The sequence below is a fragment of the Triplophysa rosa genome, unplaced genomic scaffold (assembly GCF_024868665.1).
Source record: "Triplophysa rosa unplaced genomic scaffold, Trosa_1v2 scaffold24_ERROPOS5743805+, whole genome shotgun sequence".
NCBI classification, from domain to species: Eukaryota; Metazoa; Chordata; class Actinopteri; order Cypriniformes; family Nemacheilidae; genus Triplophysa; species Triplophysa rosa.
Window position 1 is genome coordinate 54,646 of NW_026634269.1, and position 21,691 is coordinate 76,336.

Below are 21,691 nucleotides of genomic sequence, written 5' to 3' on the forward strand. Positions count from 1 at the left end.
CCTACCAGAGCCGGGTCTGGGGGGAGCAAGGGGGGCATTTCCCCCCAGATCTTCCTTTGGCCCCTCCAAAAATGTCCAACTGACCTTTAAAAAGTTAAATATTAAATACTTAAATAATAATCAGTGAATTTAATCATAGAAAAATTGGAAAAATGTTGACAGCTTTGTTTTTACTAAAAAAACCTACAGTAACCCTCTATCTCTAATTCAGGCATTGTGAAAACTATGCACTTCTTGAAATTATTGCTTCCCTATGATAAATCGCTTTATTGTTTTTGAAAGTCGCTTTGGATAACAGTGTATAAATGCATAAATGTAATGTAAAATGTAATGATACTGACACCTAGTGAACATTCAATGTGTGGACAAGAAGTGTTTTGAAGCGGGAAACATTTGAATCTGAAAAGAGAAACCGAAACCTTTATTTTTATAACCGTCACTGTCTTTGTGCAGTCGGTGAAATGGCAGAAGCCAGTATTTCAGTGTTTCAGGATCAGTTCAGCTGTTCAATGTGTCTGAATCTACTGAAGGATCCAGTGACTATTAACTGTGGACACAGTTTTTGTATGAGCTGTATTACAGACTGCTGGAATCAGGAGGATCACAAGAGAGTTTATAGCTGCCCTCAGTGCAGACAGACCTTCACTCCAAGACCTGCTTTAGGAAAGAATGTGATTCTTGCTGAGATGGTGGAGAAACTGAAGAAAACTACACTTCAGACTGATCGAGCTGCTCCCAGTTATGCTGGACCTGAAGATGTGGAGTGTGACGTCTGTACTGAGAGAAAACTGAAAGCAGTCAAGTCCTGTCTAGTGTGTCTGAACTCTTACTGTCAAACTCACTTTGAGCGACATGAAGAACTTCATTCAGGAAAGAGACACAAAGTAACTGAAGCCACTGGAAGACTTCAGGAGATGATCTGCTCTCAACATGACAGATTGCTCGAGGTTTTCTGTCATACTGACCATAAATGTATTTGTTTACTGTGTATGATGGATGAACATAAAAATCATGACACTGTATCAGCTGCGGCAGGGAAACAGGTATGAACAAATGAAATTCAAAATATATGAATATATGAGAATGTGATGAGAAAATGAACTAGTATAATACTTGGGTAACACTTTACATTAAGGTACCCTTTGTAAAGCATTTATAAATGTGTTTATTAATGATTAATAAGTCATTTACAAATGCATTTATAAACTGCATGAATGAAAAGAGAAATTCTAACGAAATACCAGCTAAATAGTGAGCCATTTTTAACTCGCATGTTATAAATGCTTAATACATGTATTTATTCATTATTTATTTGACTCGAAAGCAGATTCATTGTTATCTTGATGTTGTTTGCAATATAGGCTGTCAGACTGGACACTGTAGGGTGTTATGTTGTTTTTTCTTCTATCTGCTCACTATTTGGCAGGTATTTCGTTAGAATCCCCCTTTTTATTCATGCAGTTATAACTGCTTTATAATGCATTTGTAAATTACTTATTAATCATTAATGAACACATTCATAAATGCTTCATAAAGGTTACCTTAATGTAAAGTGTTACCAATACTTGTAATAATCTAGAGTTAAGCATACCTGTACAGCCGGGTTATCTGTTATTTCTCTGTTCAACAGAAACTAGTGGAGGACAACCAGAGAAAGCACCAACAGAGAATCCAGGAGAAAGAGAAGAAGCTTCAGGATCTCAGAGAGGCTGTGAAGACACACAAGGTGAGTTCTGAGTAATAGAGAAACATAAATGCTGCTGCTGTTTCAGACTGAGTTTCGGATTTTAATGTTTGTGTGTGTGTGTGTGCGTGTGTGTGTGTGTGTGTGTGTGTGCGTGCGTGTGTGTGTGCGTGCGTGCGTGCGTGCGTGCGTGTGTGTGTGGTAACAGCGCTCTGCACAGACAGCAGTGGAGGACACTGAGAGGATCTTTACTGAACTGATCCGCTCCATTAAGAGAAGATTCCCTGTGGTGATACAGCTGATCAGAGATCAGGAAAAGACTGCAGTGAGTCGAGCTGAAGGACTCTTGAAGGAACTGGAGCAGGAGATTGATGATCTGAGGAGGAGACATGATGAGATGGAGCAGCTCTCACACACAGAACATCACATCCATTTCCTTCAGGTAACACAACATTTTATGGCACAACATTACAATAAACTAGATACTAAAGTTTGAGGACAAACTTTATGTTGGGTTGAGAAAGCCTGACCAGAAAGTTTGAAGTAGATTTAGGTCAGAAGGCTATAAGTTTGAAGTAAGTCAATTTTAGCCTGAATGATAATCCTGAGAGGATGTTTGGTTCCCTGAGTACAATGAGCCCACCCCTCTATGACACTGTGCTGCCAATATATCCCATCTGGGCCTTTTATAATGGCAGTCTATGGGCATTCCCTTCACCATTATATGTCTATGGGGCAAATTCGGGTAGGCCTAACTCTTACGACCCAGGGGTACAACTTACACCCCATTGTGAGGTATGTTCTTACAGACCCTGCCAGCCTCTTCAAATGTTCTGTGCAGTTCTCGTCCGTTATGGGCCGTCAAAGTTTGTTGCAATGTTAGTCTAGGGGATTTCTGATGGTTTTGATAGGTTTTCAAAAACTGGAATCCGGATCATTTAGAAAAGAAATAGCAACTCACTTCAGACCAGTCTAAAGATTTGTGCAAAGTCTGGTGGCTGTAGCTTGAAAGCTCTAGGAGGAGTTACAGTAAGAAAATTTAGTCTCGGAAGAAGAAGTTTTTTAAGTGAAACATCATTATGTTGGCTTTCTCTCAAGACAACATAATAAAACATCTTGTATTCAATTTAAAATGAATGAAATGAGTAATTCAGTTAACTTATGAGGGTTTTTGTCATACTGTAAAATACGAAAATACAAAGAATATTTTTAAAGATTATTTATTGTATTTATCAAGTAAGTTTTTTTTAACCTTTAAAAATATATTTTAGGTATTTAGGAGTGAACAACAGATGCTTCTCTGCTTCCTCACTCTTTTATCCAAAAACAGACCAATTTCTGTAATGCTGATTAGTTAATCCTCAATATTATTTTTTTTTAACAAACCTCAGTAGAAGATACACTGTAAATTTGAAAATGTTCTTAAATTGCAAAGGTCGGTTTAAAACTGTTAATTGTTAATGTTTGCATCAAAAAGACCCAATAAAAATGCTGACTTGATTTCTAAAACACACGTCAGATTATAATATCGTGCATGTTTGTGGTGAAAAATATATAGTGGTTTATGTGGTTTGGAACTAAATAATATTTTTTTTGTTATATTCTGTTCATGTAGAGTTTTCAGTCTCTCTCTGAATCTCTTGGATCTACAGACAACATCTCTGTCAGTTCTCTCCTCTCTTTTGATGATATGAGAAAATCTGTCAATCAGCTGAAAGTTAAGGTGGAAGATTTCTGTAAAGAGATTGGAAATATATCTGACAAAGGTAAAAAAAAACTTTGACCTTTACTCTCAGAAATGATCAGTATAATATAACATTGTGTCCACCTTATTTTCAAATGCGGAAGTGATATGACGTGCTTTAACACGGAAAGACCCAAATATATATAAAAAAACATTTCACCCTTTAAATGTTGTTGTTGGGAGTCCTCTGATGCAGAAATAAAACAGTTTTTACATTTTCAACATTTTAGTACGTTTTTATGGACATGTTGTAATATTGCAATGTTGGGCTAGCAGAATTTCAATGATGTGACTTACTGTCTGAACAAATGCAGAAAACATTAGATGGGTTTATTCGCAGGGTGTAATGCTTATGTTGACCCAAAACAGTGGCATATATGTCTATACATTAATAATAATTAAATAATGATAATCATAAGTCATAATTTTATTAAAAATATGTATTATAAGAATATGCTTACACTGTATTCACAAAACCAGATGAACTTAGTTGTACATCTTTTTCATGTACAGTATGTAGCTCTGTTTACAGGCATCTTCAGTTGTGATAGTCCCAAAAACAGTTCTTATCCTCTGAGTAGCAGAGGCGGACAATGCATTTGCAGCAAAGTGTGTTTAGCCTGTAGCACAGTGTCTGCAGCGTCCTCTTTGCCCCATCAGATGGCTGGTTAATGGGGTTTTTATTTTCCTTATCTAGTATATAGGAATCTCCAAATTCCTTCTCATCACTTGACTCAGAGTCCATCTCAAAGTCACTGTTGCCATTCTGAATAGCATCAATGACATCATAAACATTGTATACAGAAAAATAAGGAAAATAAATAAATAAAGATACTGGTAGTTTTTTTTTTAATTGCTACACAAATACTTCCAAACTATTTAATCGCTAATTCAGCTTGATCTTATTTTTTACATTACATTTTAATTGAAACTATAAAACAGATATTTTAAATTTGTGATTAATCAAAAACAGTATGTTTATACTTGTATTTGCTTCATGTGGAATAAGAGAGAAGTTCAATTCATCCATGTAATGTGCAAGGTGCACAGGCAAATTTTGCTACCCCTGTGACCCAATGTTGTAAAATTACAACATTGACATAACAAGCTCAAAATGTAATATAATCAAAACTTTCAGCTGTACTATAATATTTGCATGTTCAAGACATATTACAAAGCACAGAAAAAAATACTATGGGCACTTTACTTACTTGAATGTTGAATTATGTGGTCCACTAAAACAAGATGATTTGCTTCAAGGCAAGTTCACAAGTTGTGTGAGTTCATGGGCAGATAAGCACACCTATAAACAAAATCTACCATCCAATAGAATTGCAAGGGTGAACAACAATAGGACCTAATAGTTGTGCCCTGGGGGGGAATGGGGGGGGAGGGGGTTGGGTTGGGTTGGATTGAAACATGTGAAGGTTTATTTTAGAAGGTATAAAACCGATGTTGTAATATTACAACAGTGGGCCTTACAGGGTTAAATGTTCAAGACTTCCGTTTCATTAGCTGGCATGTTAGAAACAATAATGTTGTGGGAGCACATACAAAACATTATTTAAAGGACTCATAAAATGAGCACTTTCAACAAGTTGGTATGATTTATTAGGGTCTTCATGAACTGTCTGGAACATATTTTGCTTAAAAACACTCAATGGCTGTGTAAACAAAACCCTTTTTGCCTCGTCAAAAACAGCTATGCTCACAGCAACCAGTTTTGGTGCATGTCTCTTTAAATGATAATGAGTTACAGCGAACCCCACCCCCCTTCCGTCTGGCGAGTCTGTCAACACAACACACATGTACTGCCATGGCAATGGTTTGGCTAAATTATGTTTCCTGAACTCTTCTGCGGTTAGTTTCATTTTAAACGTCTCAAATCATTCGTCCGGAGACTAAAAAATCTGTCACAGCAAACAACACTCACGTTGTGCGTGTGTGCTTGCCTAAAATCCACGGAATGCGCACTTGCAGATTTCAGCGGAATTACGTGGATTTTAGCAAGTTATAACGTTACACACAGAACGTGAGAGCATAACTAATATGCTGTGACAGATTTTTCAGCCTAAACACGAATGATTTGATATGTTTAAAATGAGATTAACCCCAGTGTTTGCCCGTTCATTAGCAAAACAAACAGCTTGCCACAGCTGAACATATTAACGCACATACATACAGCTAAACTCCAAGTGCCCATTTGCCAAATAACATAAATATAGAGTAAGTTTAACACTGGCTTTGAATGTTCTATTTAGCCCGTGACTGACTTAGCTCCCTTCGCTATCATATGCTAACGTTATCCTCCTATATATACGCAGTGTTGGGTAAGTTACTCTGAAAAAGTAATTAATTACTAGTTACTAATTACATATTCAATAGTGTAATTAGATCACTGTACAAATTACTCTCTCCAAAAAGTATTTAATTACTTATTACTAATTACTTTCTATATCCTACGTCAACCTTGATTAGTTAAGTGATTCAAGGATAGACATGAAACGCTCTTTTAATTCATTCAATCAAAAAATATTAAACTACATAAAGTACTCTTATTAACTGACCAAAGTATTACAAATGTGAGAATTATACATTAAAGCACGGATTTTAAAGTTAGACTTTGAATTTATTACACATATTACACAAAGTATTTAATTACATCAGAAGTAACTGTAATTAAATTACAGAAAAAATAAGAGTAATCCCTTACTTTACTTGTTCAAGGGAAAAGTAATTACATTACAGTAACTAATTACTTAGTAACTAGTTACACCCAACACTGTATATACGGTACATTTACGTTGATAAATATTACTTACATCGGCAGTTTTGTCTCGTTCAGTCGGTCTCGATCCCTCTTGAGGAAGAACTTTGAAGCTAATCCTGCTTGTACTGTCCCAGGTTGATAAAGCACTCTGGCTTGAAGTGATTCGCGCAAACAAGCAGGTTTTTACTTATGGTTTCTGAGGAATTTCCACTAAAAATAAAATAAATCCACTCCTGTCTCTTCCGAGGTTAGGACTCTGTGCAGGGACTACATTGCATGTTGTCCACAAAATTTAGCCATGGCGTCACGTACACCGCTGTCGCTTGTGAAAACAACAATTCCCGTGTGTGGAATTGTGTAGATTAAGGGGCGGTTATATTATAATAGGAGCCTGCGTCTACGTCACATTAGGAGCGAAATCTGAACGGCCTGATTTCTTACATGCTTTTAGAGAAAGGCTTACCAAAACAAAGTTACTGGGATCTTGTTTTTCACGTTTTCTGGGTTGCTAGATGCACCGGGGACCCAGTTATAGCACTTAAACACAGAACAAATTTGACTTTCATACAATGGGCCCTTTTAAAACAGCACTGGTAAATATTTAGCACACCAATTGTGGGAGGATGAAATGAAGACAGTTTCTCAGAATTTAATAAAGAACTTTTATTGTAAATTATATGATAAAATTATATATTATATTATAAAAAAGATACGAAAGAGATGTTTCTGTAAAGAACCTTTGACTGAATGTTTCTTTGTGGGACCAAAAATTGTTCTTCAATGGCATTCATCTTTAGGCGCTTTCCAACCGCATAAGTTCAGGAACAAAGTTCGGGAATGAGTAAAAACGGCTGTCTTTCGTAATACTATTTTCATCATACTGCAATTTGGGACATACTAATTCTACTTTCGAATACTATTTAGGATGGACAGTATGCGGATTGGAAAGCAGGGTATGTTTTCCCTCATTTCCCCCATAGTATTCGCACCGGCAAAAGGAACTATTTAGTGTCATAAGCCGGTCGACAGCAACGTCATTTAAGCAAGTCCGTCGAATAACGACAAACAACCAAATAACGGGAAGTTCGGTCAATCAGCCTTTGCTTACGTCATGGGTTGTTCCTATCCTGCTGGTTTAGACGTTAGCTGTTTCTGAATTCGCCCCCTATCTCCTATATAGTGCACTATATCGGGTGCCTTCTGATTTTGAGTGTACATTCGATGTACGCTCACTCATATTTCCCATGATACAACGCGAATCAACCATCTGATTAGAATCATCTGGGGGAGAGTGACCGTTAATGCCATGAATTTACGTTTACACACTTGTATTTGTTCTTGTTGACAGTTACTTTCTACTTTTTGATAATAAACAGATTAAATGAATGTTATATATAGCAATGTTTTATTTTTAATATATTAAGTAATTTTATTAAATGTCATAAATGTACTGTAGGCAATATTTGATGCATTGGGTCAAAGATAGTTTTGATTTAATACTCAAAGGTTGCAAGTTTGATTCCCAGGCTGGGAAGGCTTTATTAGGGGATCACCTATGGCATACTGTTAACATATTTAAAGTCTTATTATAACTTTAAATCAATTTACGTAAAACATACATCAAAAGACTTAGACTTTTCATACTGACTATATTCCTTAAAAATGTCTTTCTGATCCTCAGCCTCCTCCTACCTCCAAGTATTGAAAGGCCTTTCTCCAAATTACAATTAGCCTTTCAGGATAGGAAAATCCTATCCACATCTTTTAACATTTGGAAAGTCATGGCCTTTTAGCTAACAAAGTCCAACCAAAAAATGAAAATGGATATATTTGAAATACATTCGTTTAAAAGGGATATATTACATGACATATTGGACATGTAACTGTGGGCCTAACGTTTTATTCTCTGTCACAGCAGACCTTCGTCCTCTAATGCAAATGAATTATCACGGTTAGTGTGTACTGATGTGTTAAACAGGTTTCTTTTAAAGATTATGACAACTGCAACAGTTTCTACAATTAAAAGAGTCTCCATTAATATGACTACATCAGCAACTGTTCAAAATAAAGCTGATACATTGCAAAGTCAGTTTTCACAAAACCAAATAAACGTAGATTTTTAAAGGAACAAATAGAGGTTCAATATACAGCCTTCACAATTAGCAATGTAATTAAATACATGTAAAATATACTGGTAGAAAACCATATACATGGTGAAATTGTCACGACTCATGTCAGGTCGGGGTAATTGTCTGCACGGGAACGGTCTTGTTTTTGTCGAGCACGTGGAAACCGTCTACTGATGTCTGACCACGTGCTCGGAGTCTGCGTCATTGTTCCCGCCCTCGTGTCTCCGTTAGGGCTTTCCTTGCACTGGTGTTTTTCCACTCAGCTCTCACACTCCAATATTTGGGTCTCTCTCAGCTTTGTCGACCATGACAGAACGGTCAGACCAACATCACGACCCAGCGGGACCGGATCCCTTATGCACGGCGCTCCCTGCCCAGGAGGTTGACGCCCTTCACAGGCAAGTGGCGGCGTTGCAGCTTCAGGTTTCGGAACTTCTCCGTGGTACCGACGGCGCTGTGGGATCACCATTTTCTCCACCACGCGGAGCCTCAACTGATCCAGAGCCCCATGCCAACAGTCCCCCACTTTACGACGAGGATCCCAACTCCTGTCGGGCGTTTATATCGCAGTGCTCTCTGGTGTTCGCCCTCCAACCACGCCGTTATTCGACAGAGGAGTCCAGGATCACTTTCATACTCACCTTGTTGACTGGATGAGCACGCCAGTGGGGCGTCGTGGTGTGGGAGGCCCAGGACCCTTGTTGCCGTTCTTTTCGAGAGTTCCGGGAGGAGATGACTAGCCTGTTCGATAGGTCGGTTCGTGGTGATGAGGCGGCGGCGCAGCTCTCACATGTTGTCCAGGGAAGAGGCACGATCACGGACTATGCTATTCGCTTCAAGACATTAGCCGCGGCGTGTGACTGGAATGCAGGGGCGCTACGTGCACGCTTTCTCGATGGCCTTAACCCCAACATCGCTGATGAGATCGCAGCACTGGATTCCCCTCGTGATTTGGAGGAGCTGATCAACCGCTGCCTCCGAGTCGAGAGCCGGTTAACTGTCCGTCACCGGCGCCGCTCCTCTCCACCCTCCTGGCGACGCAGTGAGTCCAGCCGGGACACCATCCGTGAGGCCAGCTGGGACGCCAACACCACCCACCACCCTCAACCGGACTCGGAGCCCATGCAGATCGGGCGGTCATGCCTAACACCGGCCCAGAAGCACCAACGACTCATGGACGGTCTTTGTTTTTATTGTGGCAAGGCGGGTCATTTAGTTATTCACTGCCCGGCAAAAGCCGACGCCCACCCGTGGAACGGAGATTACGGGTGGGCACCATCTATGAATCCTCTCCGAACTCACGCACCTTGCTGCCATTTCACCTCACCGCCGGCCTCACAACACACTCTGGTTTGGCCCTGATCGACTCCAGGGCGGAAGGCAATTTCCTGGACGGGGCCACGGCTCGGAAGTGGGGCATTCCTATTCACTCCATAGATCCGCCGATCTCAGCCGCTGGCGGGACTGCCTCTATCCACCGTCACCCACGTCACCTCTCACGTAAGCCTTTTTCTGTCTGGTAATCACTGTGAGAAGATTAGGTTGTACATCCACGATTCCCCCACTAACCTTCTGGTATTAGGGCATCCGTGGTTGTCACAGCATAATCCTCACATTGATTAGGTGAACACTTCTGTCTGAGCGTGGAGCCCTGCTTGTCATGTGTCTTGTCTTGGTCCTGCTCCCTCTCCTGTCTCTGTGTCTCCTGTGTTACAGGTTAGTGACGCCGACTTGGCCGGGGTCCCGGGGGAGTACCACGATCTGCGGTCCATGTTTAGCAAGTCCCGGGCCACATCCCTTCCTCCACATCGGCCCTACGACTGCGTCATCGACCTACTCCCAGGCACTTCTCCGCCTAAGGGTCGGTTATTTTCCCTTTCGGGTCCTGAAAGAGAGGCCATGGACAAGTATATTCGTGAATCTATTAACGCCGGGCTCATCCGCCCCGCCTCCTCGCCGGCCGGTGTGGGTTTCTTCTTCGTGCAGAAGAAGGACGGCTCCCTTCGCCCCTGTATTGACTATCGAGGTTTGAACGAGATTACTGTTAAGAATAAATACCCCTTGCCTTTAATGTCATCTGCCTTCAAACTTTTACAGGGAGCCTTCACTAAATTAGACCTCCGCAACGCCTATGATCTGGTCTGCATTCGCGAGGGGGACGAGTGGAAGACAGCATTTAATACACCATCGGGACATTACGAGTATTTGGTTCTTCCGTTCGGGCTGACCAATGCTCCTGCCGTCTTCCAGAACCTCATCAATGACGTGTTGGGTGACATGATTAACCGATTTGTCTTTGTGTACCTGGATGATATCCTAATTTATTCCCCCTCTCTCCAGGAACACACCCAACATGTCAGATGGGTTCTCCGGCGCCTTCTCGAGAATCAAGGTGGAGAAGTGCGAATTCCATTCCAATACTTTTTCGTTCCTTGGCCACGTGATTTCACCCCGAGGCGTGGGACCGGATGACGCCAAGATTAAGGCTGTCGCCACATGGCCCATTCCCGACTCTCGTAAAGCACTGCAGCGGTTCCTGGGGTTCGCCAACTTTTATGGTTCATCCGGGGTTTCGGCCAGGTGGCCGCACCGCTCACAGCGTTGACCTCCACCAAGGTCTCGTTCTCCTGGAACTCCCTCGCTTAGGTAGCCTTTGAGAAACTCAAGTCCCGGTTTGTCTCTGCACCTGTGCTCTGTTTTCCAGATCCGGAACGTCAGTTATTGTCGAGGTCGATGCTTCCGATGTCGGGGTAGGCACAGTCTTGTCCCAGCGTGCCAGTCATGATGAGAAGGTACATCCGTGCACTTTCTTTTCTCATTGCCTGAGCCCTGCTGAACGGAATTACGATATCGGCAACAGAGAGCTGCTGGCGGTTTGTCTAGCCTTGGGTGAGTGGCGTCACTGGTTGGAGGGTTCGACGCAGCCGTTCTTGGTCTGGAAGGACCATAAGAACTTAGAATATGTCCGTTCAGCCAAGAGGTTGAACTCCCGTCAGTCCCGCTGGGCACTGTTTTTCGGCAGGTTCAACTTCACCCTGTCGTACCGGCCAGGTTCCAAGAATATTAAGCCTGACGCTCTTTCCCATCTGTTCGAGAGCCCGGGCAGGGAGGAACCTGTTTACTCTATCCTTCCTAGGGATAGAGTGGTCGGTGCTCTTGCCTGGGAGATCGAACAGCGGGTGGCAGAGGCCGGTCGCAGGGTGCAAGTGCCGGAAGGGTGCCCAGCGGGTGGGCTGTTCATTCTTCCTCGGCTGCGCTTGGAGGTCCTCCAGTGGTGTCATTCTTCCAGGCTGGTCGGCCATCCAGGAGTCAAGGGAACCCTGGCATGTGTACGTCAACGGTTTTGGTGGCTGTCAGCTACCGACGATGTCAGACAGTTCGTGTTGGCTTGCCCGGTCTGCGCTCAGAGCAAGACTTCTCGCCGTCCACCTGCAGGTCTGCTCCAGCCCCTTCCCATTCCCTCCCGACCCTGGTCACACATTGCCCTGGACTTTGTCACTGGCCTTCCCCTGTCAAGAGGCAATACCATTATCCTTACGGTGGTGGACCGGTTCTCCAAGGTGGCCCATTTTATTCCTCTTCCCAAGCTTCCCTCCGCCCGGGAGATGTCCCAACTGATGGTGGACCACGTCTTCCGGCTCCACGGTCTTCCGGTCGATGTTGTGTCCGATAGGGGTCCTCAGTTCACCTCCCAGTTCTGGAAAGAGTTCTGTAGGCAGATCGGGGCCTCTACGAGTCTGTCCTCAGGCTTCCATCCTCAGTCCAATAGACAGTGCGAGCAAGCCAACCAGGAACTCGGAGGGAGACTCCGCTGTCTGACATCCAACAACCCCGGCTCCTGGAGCCAACAGCTCTCATGGGTGGAACACGCTCACAACTCCCTTCCCGTCTCTGCCACAGGTGTCTCCATTTGAATGCTGTCTTGGATATCAACTCCATCTATTTCCCCTTCAGGAACTCGATGCTGCGGTTCCCTCAGCTCTGGCCTTTGTCCGACGGTGCCACCGGACTTGGACAAGGGCCAGAGAAGTTTTGGCCGAAACCTCTCTGAGGACCAAAGCAGCGGCCGACCGCCACCGGACTTCTCCCCCCCGCCTATGTGTGCGGTCAATGGGTATGGCTTTCCACCAAGGACCTGCCTCTCCGGGTGCCTTCACGCAAGCTGGCTCCCAGGTTCATTGGGCCATTCCATATCGCCAAAGTGGGTAATCCAGTAGCCGTGCGGCTCAAGCTTCCTCCTACTCTTGGTCGAGTTCACCCTGTATTTCATGTGTCCAGGGTTAAGCCCGTAGTCATATTTCATCTCAACCCTGCCAGTTCTCGGCCCACCCCCCCTCCCCTTCGGCTCATGGATGGGATTCCGGTGTATACTGTTAAGAGACTACTGGACGTTCGCCGCCGTGGCAGGGGCTTCCAGTACTTGGTGGACTGGGAGGGTTATGGCGCAGAGGAGAGGTCGTGGATACCATCTCGGGATGTGCTGGACCGGTCGTTGATCATGGACTTCCACCGGAGATGAGGTGAGACCCCTCCCTTAGCGCCTAGGGGCGCTGGTGGGGGGATACTGTCACGACTCAGGTCAGGTCGGGGTAATTGTCTGCACAGGAACGGTCTTGTTTTTGTCGAGCACGTGGAAACCGTCTACTGACGGCTGACCACGTGCTCGGAGTCTGCGTCATTGTTCCCGCCCTCGTGTCTCCGTTAGAGGATGAAGGTCCTGTCACAGCAGACCTTCATCCTCTAATGAAAATGAATTATCACGGTTAGTGTGTACTGACGTGTTAAACAGGTTTCTTTTAAAGATTATGACAACTGCAACAGTTTATACAATTAAAAGAGTCTCCATTAATATGACTACATCAGCAACTGTTCAAAATAAAGCTGATACATTGCAAAGTCAGTTTTCACAAAACCAAATAAACGTAGATTTTTAAAGGAACAAAATAGAGGTTCAATATTCAGCCTTCACAATTAGAAATGTAATTAAATACATGTAAAATATACTGGTAGAAAACCCTATACATGGTGAAATTGTCACGACTCAGGTCAGGTCGGGGTAATTGTCTTCACGGGAACGGTCTTGTTTTTGTCGAGCACGTGGAAACCGTCTACTGACGTCTGACTACGTGCTCGGAGTCTGCGTCATTGTTCCCGCCCTCGTGTCTCCGTTAGGGCTTTCCTTGCACTGGTGTTTTTCCACTCAGCTCTCACACTCCTGTTCTCACTTCCCTCATTAAGCCCGCTTGTTCCCGCAATTGTCCCACACCCGTTGATTATTCCAGTCCATCTAGGTTTCCTTTATAATCCCTCGATGTTTCTTGTCCTGTGTCTGACCGTTGTGTGTTTCCACCTCAGACTGACCTAGGTGCTGCTGCGGCTCACCTATAGCTTCTTGTTATTTTCCTTAGCGTTTCTTAGACTTAGCCTTAGCCTTGCCACAGTCCTAGTCATAGCCTTAGTCCTAGCTCCTCAAGTCGTTTTGCCTTCACGAACGTGCTTCTCTTGACTCTGTTTTCCTTAGCCTTTCTAGTGTATTCTCACCTCTCTCCCATCACGTCCCAGGTCTGCTCTCTGTCTCCGCAGTTTCCGTTGGCGTCCCAGCCGGCGGCCTCGCTCCACACCCGACTTAACTACAGTCGCATCAGGGGTGCGATCTCCGCCACGACCTACCACTTCTCTCTCCTCGTGAGAGTTGTTTCGAGGAAGACCCTCGAACCCAGACGATTGACCTCTTACCCCGGCGGTGGACTCTCGACGCTCTTCGGAGGTCTCAACCGTTCCGGTGGTGTATCTTTCTGCTTCCCGCGACTGAGCGTTCCCTGGCTGTTAGGATTATTGACTGTTGCCTATTACTAATAAAGCTTGTTTTCCACGCATTTGGGTCTCTCTCAGCTTTGTCGACAATGACAGAAATAATGGTTACAAACATCTCAACATATCTAACAGAGATAGCCATGAAGAATATATATTTAAAATATCTTAGTATAAAAATACTTATATATAGTATATCTAAACTATCATTATATTTAATAGCAACATATAAATTCAATTACACAATATTTATGTTTTTTAAATTAGCACTGTATACACTGATGCAGATTTAAATATTTTGAGCAAAAAAAAAGATTTATAATGTTGTTTCACGGTCAAAACCTTTAAGCTTCTTAACTGTTTCATGTTGACTTGTGAAGTCTGTGATCCATTGACAATGTCTTCATGGTTTTCCTGTGAGCGCGCGTTAACTTTTTTAAGGGAGGTTTTATTAAACTTACCCTTCAAACGTGTTCTGGAACTGACATACCCCGAGTAAGCAAGGTTTGGGTTAATCAACCAAGAGTTCAGGGTTTAGCTGACGGTAAGTTAACCCTGCTTTCTGGAATACACCCCTGGAACTATGAAATCGTTCCTGCGGTGCGAAAGCCCCTACTTCGAAGAACCTTTTAAGCACCTTTATTTTTAAGAGTGTAAAAGTGATATAAAAATCCAACTTGTTTAAATGTTAATAATGTTGTGCACAATACAAGTTGTCCAATGAATATGATGTTTTAATATTACTTTCTTAACTCACGTAAGCGGTGTGTTCATGTTAAGGTTCTTTTAAAATATCTACAGTTTTATAGTCGGTTGAGTGCTGGTTTATGAAAGTCAAAGTGGACCAAATGTTAACTCTGTCTGGGTTTCCCACACCCACTGTCAGATTATGGTAAAAACAAGTATTTTGTGTGTACTGTTCACGTTTGCACCAACATAACAGCACAGATGTTGCCAGTCTGTATTCCATAATAAATGTAGCTAGCCAGTAATACAACGCACGCGTGCAAACTATAGACTCACATACAACTATCACAAGCTTTAGTTGCTCACCGGAATTCTTGCACATTCAAGTTAAGAAATTGAGGCGCCCGCACTTAAATAAGGTGGATAAAAGTGCACAGCATAGGAAAATGACTAAGCTTTTACATAAGAATCAAACTAACTAAATCACTTTATTCTCTTAGTTTCACACATTGAAAATATTCCCACCAATGAATCCATGACCAGGACGGAGCTCCTACAATGTAAGACACATCATCTCAAAAACATTAAGTTAACATATACAATATAACATGTTATCTTAACACACTTATTTTAAAAAGAAGCTGTATATTGTTTTAGCAAACAAAACCTTAACAGGCTGTGATCTGAAGTTTTGGGTTTAAATAATCTCTGCTATTAAAAGAACAAGATTCATTATTTAGTTATGTCAAAGGAAGAGCAGGGGTGTATTAAATGTATTTACAGTAAAAGCTTTAAATTAGCATATCTCATATAGACGTGTGATTCATCAAATAAAATACCATGTTAATGTTGGTACCCCTTAATATATTCACATAAATATACTGGCAAAATAGCAAACTACTTCAAAATATGAATAATTTGATATTCCTCAGATTTCCGGCTGTTTTCTTTGGATCCAAATACAGTCCATGAGAAAATCTTTCTGTCTGAGGAGAACAGTGTGGCTACTGACACTAACAGAGTCCAGCAGTATCCTGATCATCCAGAAAGATTTAATCATTATCATCAGGTGTTGTGTAGAGAGAGTGTGTGTGGACGCTGTTACTGGGAGGTCGAGTGGAATGTTTGGGTGAGAATATCAGTGTCATATAAGGGCATCAGCAGGAAAGGAGTAAAACGTGAGTGTGTATTTGGATGTAATGATGAATCCTGGAGTTTGATTTACTCTCCCACCAAATGTTCATTCTGGCACGATTATAAACAGACTGAACTCCCAGTAGTGTCCAGTTCTTGTAGAATAGGAGTGTATGTGGATCACAGTGCAGGAATTCTGTCCTTCTACAGCGTCTCTGACACAATGACCCTCATCCACAGAGTCCACACCACATTCACTCAACCTCTCTATCCTGGGTTTTTGTTACGCAGGGGCACAAAAGTAAAGCTGTGTCATTTAACAATGTAAAAGATACATCCTTAGATGCAGTTTTAAAATACACGAGTCTTATCTATAGTTTGATAAATCATTCTTATACAATTTAAGATGTTGATTTTTGTCACACGTTAGATTTTTTCATGAAGAATATTGTCTGAAATGTTCTGTATAACTATCTGTTATGTACTTCTTTTAGTTCTTGAGGTAGTTGATGTTCGAAGTCCTGTTACTATGATTCATGTATAATAAATGTATTCTTTTTTATTTAGTAAATTTCAATTACACCATTTACAAAATCTAATTTGTAACATGCATGTTCTGTAATATTGTAAAGCAGTGATGTTAATAAACACTTTTCACATCAGATGAGGTAGTCTCTGGGGTAGAGGTAGAAAGTGTCCTTTATAGTGTATTGACTTGCAAAAAAGCCTGATGTGAGACCCCTGATGAGTGGATGACAGGGGTCGCTCTGTGATGAGTGACATACCAAGTGTGCTCACATGCCATTTTAACATTCAGAAATTCTGTGTATTCTAAATAAGTATTTTTCTCTGGGAGAAATCATGGTCCTATACTGAGCATGCTGCATAACTCTTTCTCCAGGCCCTTCTAATCTCTAAACTGGATTACTGCAATGTTGCTCTTTTTACACAACAACAACAAGAACAACAACAAAAATCTACAGTAGCCCTTAATCTCTCGACAGATATTATATAGGAATTATGAAAACTATGCACTTCTTCTATTATTGCCTCACTATGATAAATCGCTTTATTGTTTCCTAATTCTTTGTAAGTCACTTTGGGTAACAGTGACCAAATGCCTAAATGTAATGATGTAATGATTCTGACACCTAGTGAACATTCAGTATGTGAACAAGAAGTGTTTTGCACACGTTTCTCAAACACAGAAGTGGGAAACATTTGAACCTGAAAAGAGAAACCGAAACCTTGATTTTTATAAGACTTCAGGAGATGAAATGCTCTCAACATGACAGACTGCTGGAGGTTTTCTGTCGTACTGATCAGAGATGTGTTTGTTATCTGTGTACGATTGATGAGCATAAAAATCACGACACTGTATCAGCTGCAGCAGAGAGAACAGAGAAACAGGTGAACAAATAAAATACAAATATAAAGAATATGAGAATTAAATAATAAATCAAATTAGCAATAATGTACAATTGCGTTAACTATATTACAACAGCGAGTTTTATTTTGTTTGTTCAACAGAGACTATTGGAGGACAACCAGAGAAAACACCAGCAGAGAATCCAGGAGAAAGAGAAGAAGCTTCAGGATCTCAGAGAGGCTGTGAAGACACACAAGGTGAGTTTTGAGTAATAGAGAAACATAAATACTGCTGCTGTTTCACACTCGTGTGAATGATTGTGTGCGTGCGTGTGTGGACTTGGTTTTTAGTGGGGACCTAAACCTGAATGCACACCAACTCATTGGGACCCGTGTCACTGTGGGGACCAAAATTGAGGTCCCCACGGGCACAAAGCTTATAAATTGTACAGAATGATAATTTTTGAAAATCTAAAAATGCAAAAAGTTTTCTACGATCTTCAGGTTTAGGGGTAGGGGATAAAATATACAGTTTGTACAGTATAAAAAACATTACGCCTATGGACTGTCCCCACGGAGATAATAAAACGTGCGTGCGTGCGTGGTAACAGCGCTCTGCACAGACAGCAGAGGACGCTGAGAGGATCTTTACTGAACTGATCCGCACCATTGAGAGAAGACGTTCTGATAATGATTCTGTGTGTGTGTGTGTGTGTGTGTGTGTGTGTGTGTGTGTGTGTGTGTGTGTGTGTGTGTGTGTGTGTGTGTGTGTGTGTGTGTGTGTGTGATAAGAAGATTTAAGAAAAATACTGATTTGACATTGACATTCTTCCTACCAATGAATCAAGTACCAGGATGGAGTTCATACAATGTAAGACACGTTTTCTCAACTACACATCGACATAATATTATACTGTATAACACTTTATTTTAAAATAATCAATTGAAAGATGATGTTTCAGCAAACAAAACCATAACATGCTATGAGTAAAGGTTTGAGAAAATTTGGTGTAAATAAAGTAGGGTTTAGTCTTTAATATCCTTTATTCTTTAACACCTAATAGAAAAATATCAGTTGTTCTGTCTTGCGTAATGTAATTCATTTTAAAATTAAATTGTTAATCTGAGAAAACATATTCAGTAAATAGTTTAATTGGAATTTTGATTTATAAAAATCTATAATTAAAAGCAAAACCACAAGCGTTGAGTTTTGGGATTGTTGTGTGTGAATAACATTGTCTTCAGAAATCACACAGAAAAGCAAAACAGATTCGTAAAGTCATATTAGGAAAATGTTAGTTGCATGATTTATTTAAAGAGTAACTATCACAATGTCCTTAAAATAACATTTCATGCAGTGTGTAATGTTGCTGTGTTATTTATTATATGGCTTATTTCCAGTCGTATAGCACTTTATGGAAAAAGTAGGATTTTTGGCTGGCAAATATGAGCGCTTTTTAGATGAAAATGAAGAAACTGATATGTCAGTGATATAATAGAAAAATCTCTTTACATTGCTGAGTACCTGGTTAAGCCAACACAACTCAAAAAACACTTTCATTTTCTCCCCGTTTACTCTATACTCCATGCTCATGTGGTTAACCAAACCTCCGTACACAATTCATGTATACATAAGCCATTTTCACAGAGCTGATTTTGTTTTGACAGTTGGGGAACTAAGAAAAGCATAAAAAGCATTTACTTCCTCTTTCGATGTGAAACCGCTACACACACTCTCTCCACACCGGGAGATCCCTGCCAGACCACGCAATGATCATGACTGTATACTCGTTCACAGTAAGCACGACACGATAAGCGTTGAATACTGGTCAGTTTCCTTAGTGAATGTAAAGTCTTGGGAGTCATATCAGCAAAAAACTTCTATGTACATCAGAAGAGAGAATATTTCCAATGAGCCACATAAAGTGTCTGAGGCATAGCAGCAATGAAGTGATGGCGTTGTCTGATATGTTGAACACAGCTTGCCAGGTTCAAAGCATGAATCCGAGGAGCTTTACAAGTAACTGCCCAGAGTCATCACCATAGGTTTTATCTGCTTCGGTCATCTTCTGCAAAATCCAAATCTTCATGGTCCTGCCCAATCTGTAAAGATTGTCTCTTCAATGTCAATGTCCTCATCCGAAGACTCTGTTTGACTGGGCTCCAGGAAAAGCCTGAGCTCATTGCCGTCTTTTTATTAAAATGACAAAAAGAGAAACATTATTTGTAAGCACAGAACAAACAATGATGTATATACATTATGTAATAACACACTATACATACATACCATCAGAAACTGATGGTAAATCAAGCAGTACTTCTGAATCTGGATTTTCATTGAAATGCACGTCTTCCTCCAGCATGCACATATTTCTGTCTTCTATGCTGCCAAAGTTCTCTGTAAAAAAGATTATTGATGTTTACAAGCTAATCAACCTAAACATCCAAAGACCACAATACCATTATAATCACAAAATCATGGTCATACATGTCAATGCTCATCATAGGTTACTGTTAACAGGCTTTCACACCACAAACTTCATCACTGTATTATCATACGTATGTGCAGATGGACCAATAATAACTGTTAACAGTAACTAAAGCTTCAGTCATGAAGCCAATGGCCACATTAGCAAATCAACATAGAAACAGATTATCACATAACCCTAACAAGATTATTTTATTCATAAGATTATTGTGCTCTGCTTGGTTTTTATATAGTGCTTTTGTACATTGTCAAATTGGCAAGATCATAACAGCAGCTACGTATATCCTAAATTAAAAAAACGAACTAAATGAACTAATTTCATATGCTATTAAAATAAATTAGCTACATTATGAACACACACTGAGCAAATTTCTGAATAAATTAAGTTCGTTCTGGGTTAGCTGTGACCCAAGCATTCATAGGCCTACTGATACGAACTGACAATATTGTCACGCACAGAAGATTCGGACCCAAACGCAGATGAGATTCAAAAGGTTTTAATAAGTCAAATAAAGTAACCAAACAAGAGAAAACACAAAGAATGACCGAGCCGGGCTCAGAGAGTTCACTGGGAGAGGCGAAGCCGATGTCAGATGGGTGAGAGGTCGTTCGAGGTGTGTGCAGAGTCCGTGGGGAAAGGCAGGCTCATAGTCCAACAGGCGAAGGTCTATCCGGTGGTGAGAAATCCGAGCGGCAAAACAGTCCAGGTGGCTCCAACAAAAAGGCAAAAATAACGGCAAACTAAAACTAGAAGAAAACTAGGCAAGGCAAGTTTATTTATATAGCACATGTCATACACAAGGGCAATTCAAAGTGCTTTACATAAAATGATTGACAAAGAGAAATAAGACGTATCTTTAAAATGCTAATGATTTAAGATCACAAATACAACTTTAGATTTTAAGAAACAATAAAACAGCCATAAAATTGATTAAAAATGTGAGTGTATTTACAGTATAAAAAGAATAAGAACAAAAGAAAAAGAAATGAGAAATAGAAGTGCAGTTGATCTAAACCAGTACAGTGCTCAGGTTGTAAATGCACAGCTAAACAAGTGTGTTTTTAATCTGGATTTAAAAGTACACTGTAAGAAAATTACTGTAAAATTTACAGCAATTTACTGGCAACTTTGTTTGCCAGTAAGACTGTAAATTTTTACAAGAGTACTGTAAATCATTAACTACAGTTTCACTGTAAAAATACAGCATATTTCTGTATATATACATGTAAAAATATGTACTTTTTTACAGCTGTCACTGTAAAATTACAGTTACACTGTAAAATTACACTGTAAAATACAGTAGACTGCTATACTTGTAGAGTGAATCATATAATTTGGTGTGAAATTCGATTCACTAAATTAACTACGGTTAAGATTTTTCACTGCTAGTACATTTATGTAAACCAACCTTTGCTGTACATTTCAGTAGTGTTTAGATGTGTTAATTTAATGTAACGTGAACAATAAAACTTTTAAAATAACAGGATTTCATAGATGTAGCCAAATGCATTTATTGTACAATAAACATGAACATTAAGCGAAATTGCGAAATAAATGACAGGCCCTAAAAATACAAGAATGCTTCCTTTCACAACAGTGAAGATTACACAATAAATAAAAGGCTTTAGACTTAGAGATACAAGGAAAAATGCAGATTGCAAAATGTCTTTAAACATGAGAAATGGTCTGAACTGTGCCTACCTTTAAATTGCTTATTTATAAAAAGGCAAGATGTTGCATGTACATTAAACTTGAAAATCTGGCCAGGGTCTCTTATTTCAATTTCATTGGAATTCTTCGTTTTAAATGGCAAGCCATTCAAAGTCCATTCGTTTCAGTAGCAGTGTGCATGTGGGTTCATTCCATGCATTTTTT

At 40.7% G+C, this 21,691-nt stretch overlaps 2 protein-coding genes across 9 annotated transcripts; both read left to right on the plus strand.

The window, feature by feature from the left end:
- Nucleotides 1–447: 447 nt before the first annotated feature.
- LOC130550170 (E3 ubiquitin/ISG15 ligase TRIM25-like) lies at nucleotides 448–16,567 on the plus strand. Of its 8 annotated transcripts, none has more exons than XR_008962352.1 (7): nucleotides 448–1,043; nucleotides 1,631–1,726; nucleotides 1,893–2,126; nucleotides 3,300–3,450; nucleotides 8,623–11,119; nucleotides 12,228–12,847; nucleotides 13,911–14,253. XR_008962352.1 is itself a non-coding variant. In XM_057327575.1 (6 exons), the coding sequence occupies exons 1-6, from the start codon at nucleotides 462–464 to the stop codon at nucleotides 16,285–16,287; spliced, it is 1,653 nt and encodes a 550-aa protein (XP_057183558.1). In that variant the 5' UTR covers nucleotides 448–461; the 3' UTR covers nucleotides 16,288–16,567. The 8 variants fall into 8 exon arrangements, 4 of the variants coding, with proteins under 4 accessions (XP_057183558.1, XP_057183559.1, XP_057183561.1 ...); XR_008962353.1 differs by having other exon boundaries at nucleotides 12,282–12,847; XR_008962351.1 differs by having other exon boundaries at nucleotides 8,623–12,847.
- Nucleotides 16,568–17,224: 657 nt separating this feature from the next.
- On the plus strand, nucleotides 17,225–18,198 carry LOC130550171 (tripartite motif-containing protein 29-like). The gene is made up of 3 exons (XM_057327579.1): nucleotides 17,225–17,369; nucleotides 17,490–17,585; nucleotides 18,123–18,198. Exons 1-3 carry the CDS (start codon nucleotides 17,232–17,234, stop codon nucleotides 18,126–18,128), a joined length of 240 nt encoding a protein of 79 aa, XP_057183562.1. The 5' UTR covers nucleotides 17,225–17,231; the 3' UTR covers nucleotides 18,129–18,198.
- Nucleotides 18,199–21,691: the final 3,493 nt, after the last annotated feature.